Source organism: Trachymyrmex septentrionalis, unplaced genomic scaffold (genome assembly GCF_001594115.1).
Source record: "Trachymyrmex septentrionalis isolate Tsep2-gDNA-1 unplaced genomic scaffold, Tsep1.0 scaffold7, whole genome shotgun sequence".
In the NCBI taxonomy this organism is placed as follows: Eukaryota; Metazoa; Arthropoda; class Insecta; order Hymenoptera; family Formicidae; genus Trachymyrmex; species Trachymyrmex septentrionalis.
In genome coordinates, this window is record NW_017305884.1 from 759,213 (window position 1) to 761,383 (window position 2,171).

At 31.8% G+C, this 2,171-nt stretch overlaps 1 protein-coding gene across 5 annotated transcripts in view; it reads right to left on the reverse strand.

Moving 5' to 3' along the window:
- LOC108753431 (cullin-1) overlaps positions 1-2,171 on the reverse strand; it is an 8,143-nt gene that overhangs the window by 2,232 nt on the left and 3,740 nt on the right. For all 5 annotated transcript variants that reach the window (XM_018494982.1, XM_018494978.1, XM_018494979.1 and 2 more), the window contains exons 4-8: positions 1,504-1,722; positions 1,165-1,419; positions 789-1,082; positions 445-708; positions 163-342 (exon numbers count right to left, since the gene is read on the reverse strand). In XM_018494982.1, the coding sequence (XP_018350484.1) occupies positions 163-342; positions 445-708; positions 789-1,082; positions 1,165-1,419; positions 1,504-1,722 (1,212 nt within the window). The remainder of the gene's footprint in view (positions 1-162; positions 343-444; positions 709-788; positions 1,083-1,164; positions 1,420-1,503; positions 1,723-2,171) is intronic.

Below are 2,171 nucleotides of genomic sequence, written 5' to 3' on the forward strand. Positions count from 1 at the left end.
ACACACACACACACACACACACACACATATATATCTGTAAATATTGAGTTAATCCTTAATATTTTACATTATAAGAAATATCTAAAAATAAAAAAATTTAATCTCGTACTTTATAAATATTTTTTTAATTATATGTAATTAAATAGTATGTTACATATATACCTGGAACATGCGTTGTAATTTTGAAGTATACTCAAATCCACAAGCTTGTTTCAACTTAGAAATCATGGAAGCTTCTGCGTCGTCGCTAGCAGACATATGCTGAACCAATCGTTTCGCTAGCATCTTACTATAAAACTTTTGAAATACATCCTTATCTTCAATATATTTAAACACTACCATCTGTAGAGAAAATAATAAATGTAGAGATTAATGTAGATTTTTGTATCGTTTCTTCACAAAAGAATTTAAACAAAAAATATAAAGAAATGTAAATATACTTACAACTTGATTAAGAGTATCTTCAAGTTCTGCTTCTTCCGGATTTTTACTACTCTTTTTAAGCAGCAGATCACAATATTTAGCTAATAGTTCAGGTGATTTACTGCTGCTATTTGCTGCCCTTGTAACAGAATTACTATTAATAAATCGTCCGCAAGCCTTGTCCAGGGCAGCAACAAAGCCACTATCATTATTAAATGCGACCAGCACTAAAGCATTATATTTTTTATGCACCTCCAAGATCGTATTCACATAAATTTTCGGATCCTGTAAATAAAAAAGGCAGTCAGCGTTTGGTCCATTCATATTTCATTTACAATCATAGTTACATTAAATAAAATATATACATTAGCTGCCGAATCTCCACATTTATCTATAGCTGCGAGACCTTGATTAGCAATATGACTTTCTAAAAGATTTCTTAACTCTCCAAGGCCATTTGGTATTCTCGCTACTAACTGATACATTCTACCCAAATCCGTATTTTTATCAGCATCCAGAAGATTCTGGAATTCAGAATGGAATATGTCCAGATGCTTCTCAATAAGTACCCTCTCGCATGTTTTCGCCAGTCGCTCATGAGTTGTTTGATGTAAGTAAACACGCACTCGCTTCTGTTCTTCCAATAATCTCTGTTCCGCCTGTACAGAAAAGAATAAAATAGAAAAAGAAGGAAAATATATTCTTTGCATACTTATTAATATTCTTCTTTTTTGAGATTACCTTTTTCATATATTCTGTTACAGGATTTTGTCTAAGAAATTCTGAACTCTCGCGACAATAAAATCTTTCAGTATCCTCGAGAAAGATATTTTCAAATGAATCTTTGTACACAGTTAGATTTTGTCCTTTTGCACCAGGGTCTTCTTCGTTTAAACCCAATTCTACATAACAATTGATGACACCGCTGACTAATCGGGTATTTATCGTTTCACCATTACGTTCTCTCTCGATTAATTTAAGCACTGCGTTAGTAACCTGGAAAAAAAGCGCAGATTTTACGTTTATTTTATGTCATAATAAATATACATATGTTGATATGTTTGCAAGAATAGCATTTACCTGTCTATTTAAATGTTTAAATAAATTATCTCGCCATGTAACCAGAGCTAATTGATAAATTTCGTAAATTCCTTTGCGGCCCTCCTCACATTCTCTCCGTACCCAATGGCGATTGAGATATGCACATACACCATTTAACACTTTACTACTAAATTGATATTCCTCCCATTGTCTCGTATAGAACTGTAGTACATCTTCGTCCATCAAGTCGATACCATGCTGCAAGCATATGATATATGCGTGTATGTATAAAAAGTAGACTTTTAAAACGCATTTTGTCCAAAATATCATTTTTTGAGTTAAAAATGCATAGTGTTCAATATTGAAAGACTCATATTATAAACAACTTTGGAATATTCAAAAAGCATTTTTTCAGTGTAAATTTATATACTGAAAAATATTTAAACGTTTAATGTGCGTTATGTCCTTTGATTAGAGACAAACAAAATATATTTGTTTAACATTTTTAGCAACTGTTTAGCAATTGTGTTGAACATTTCACATTTTAATGATTCGCAAATTGTTATTTTCTGTAAGGCGCATAATTTTCTTATGGATTTTTTTCTCGTTTTTTGAAAATTATACATTTTGGACAAAACGCATTTTAAAAGCTGCTCCTCTCACACACACACACACACACACACACACACACACACACACACACACAC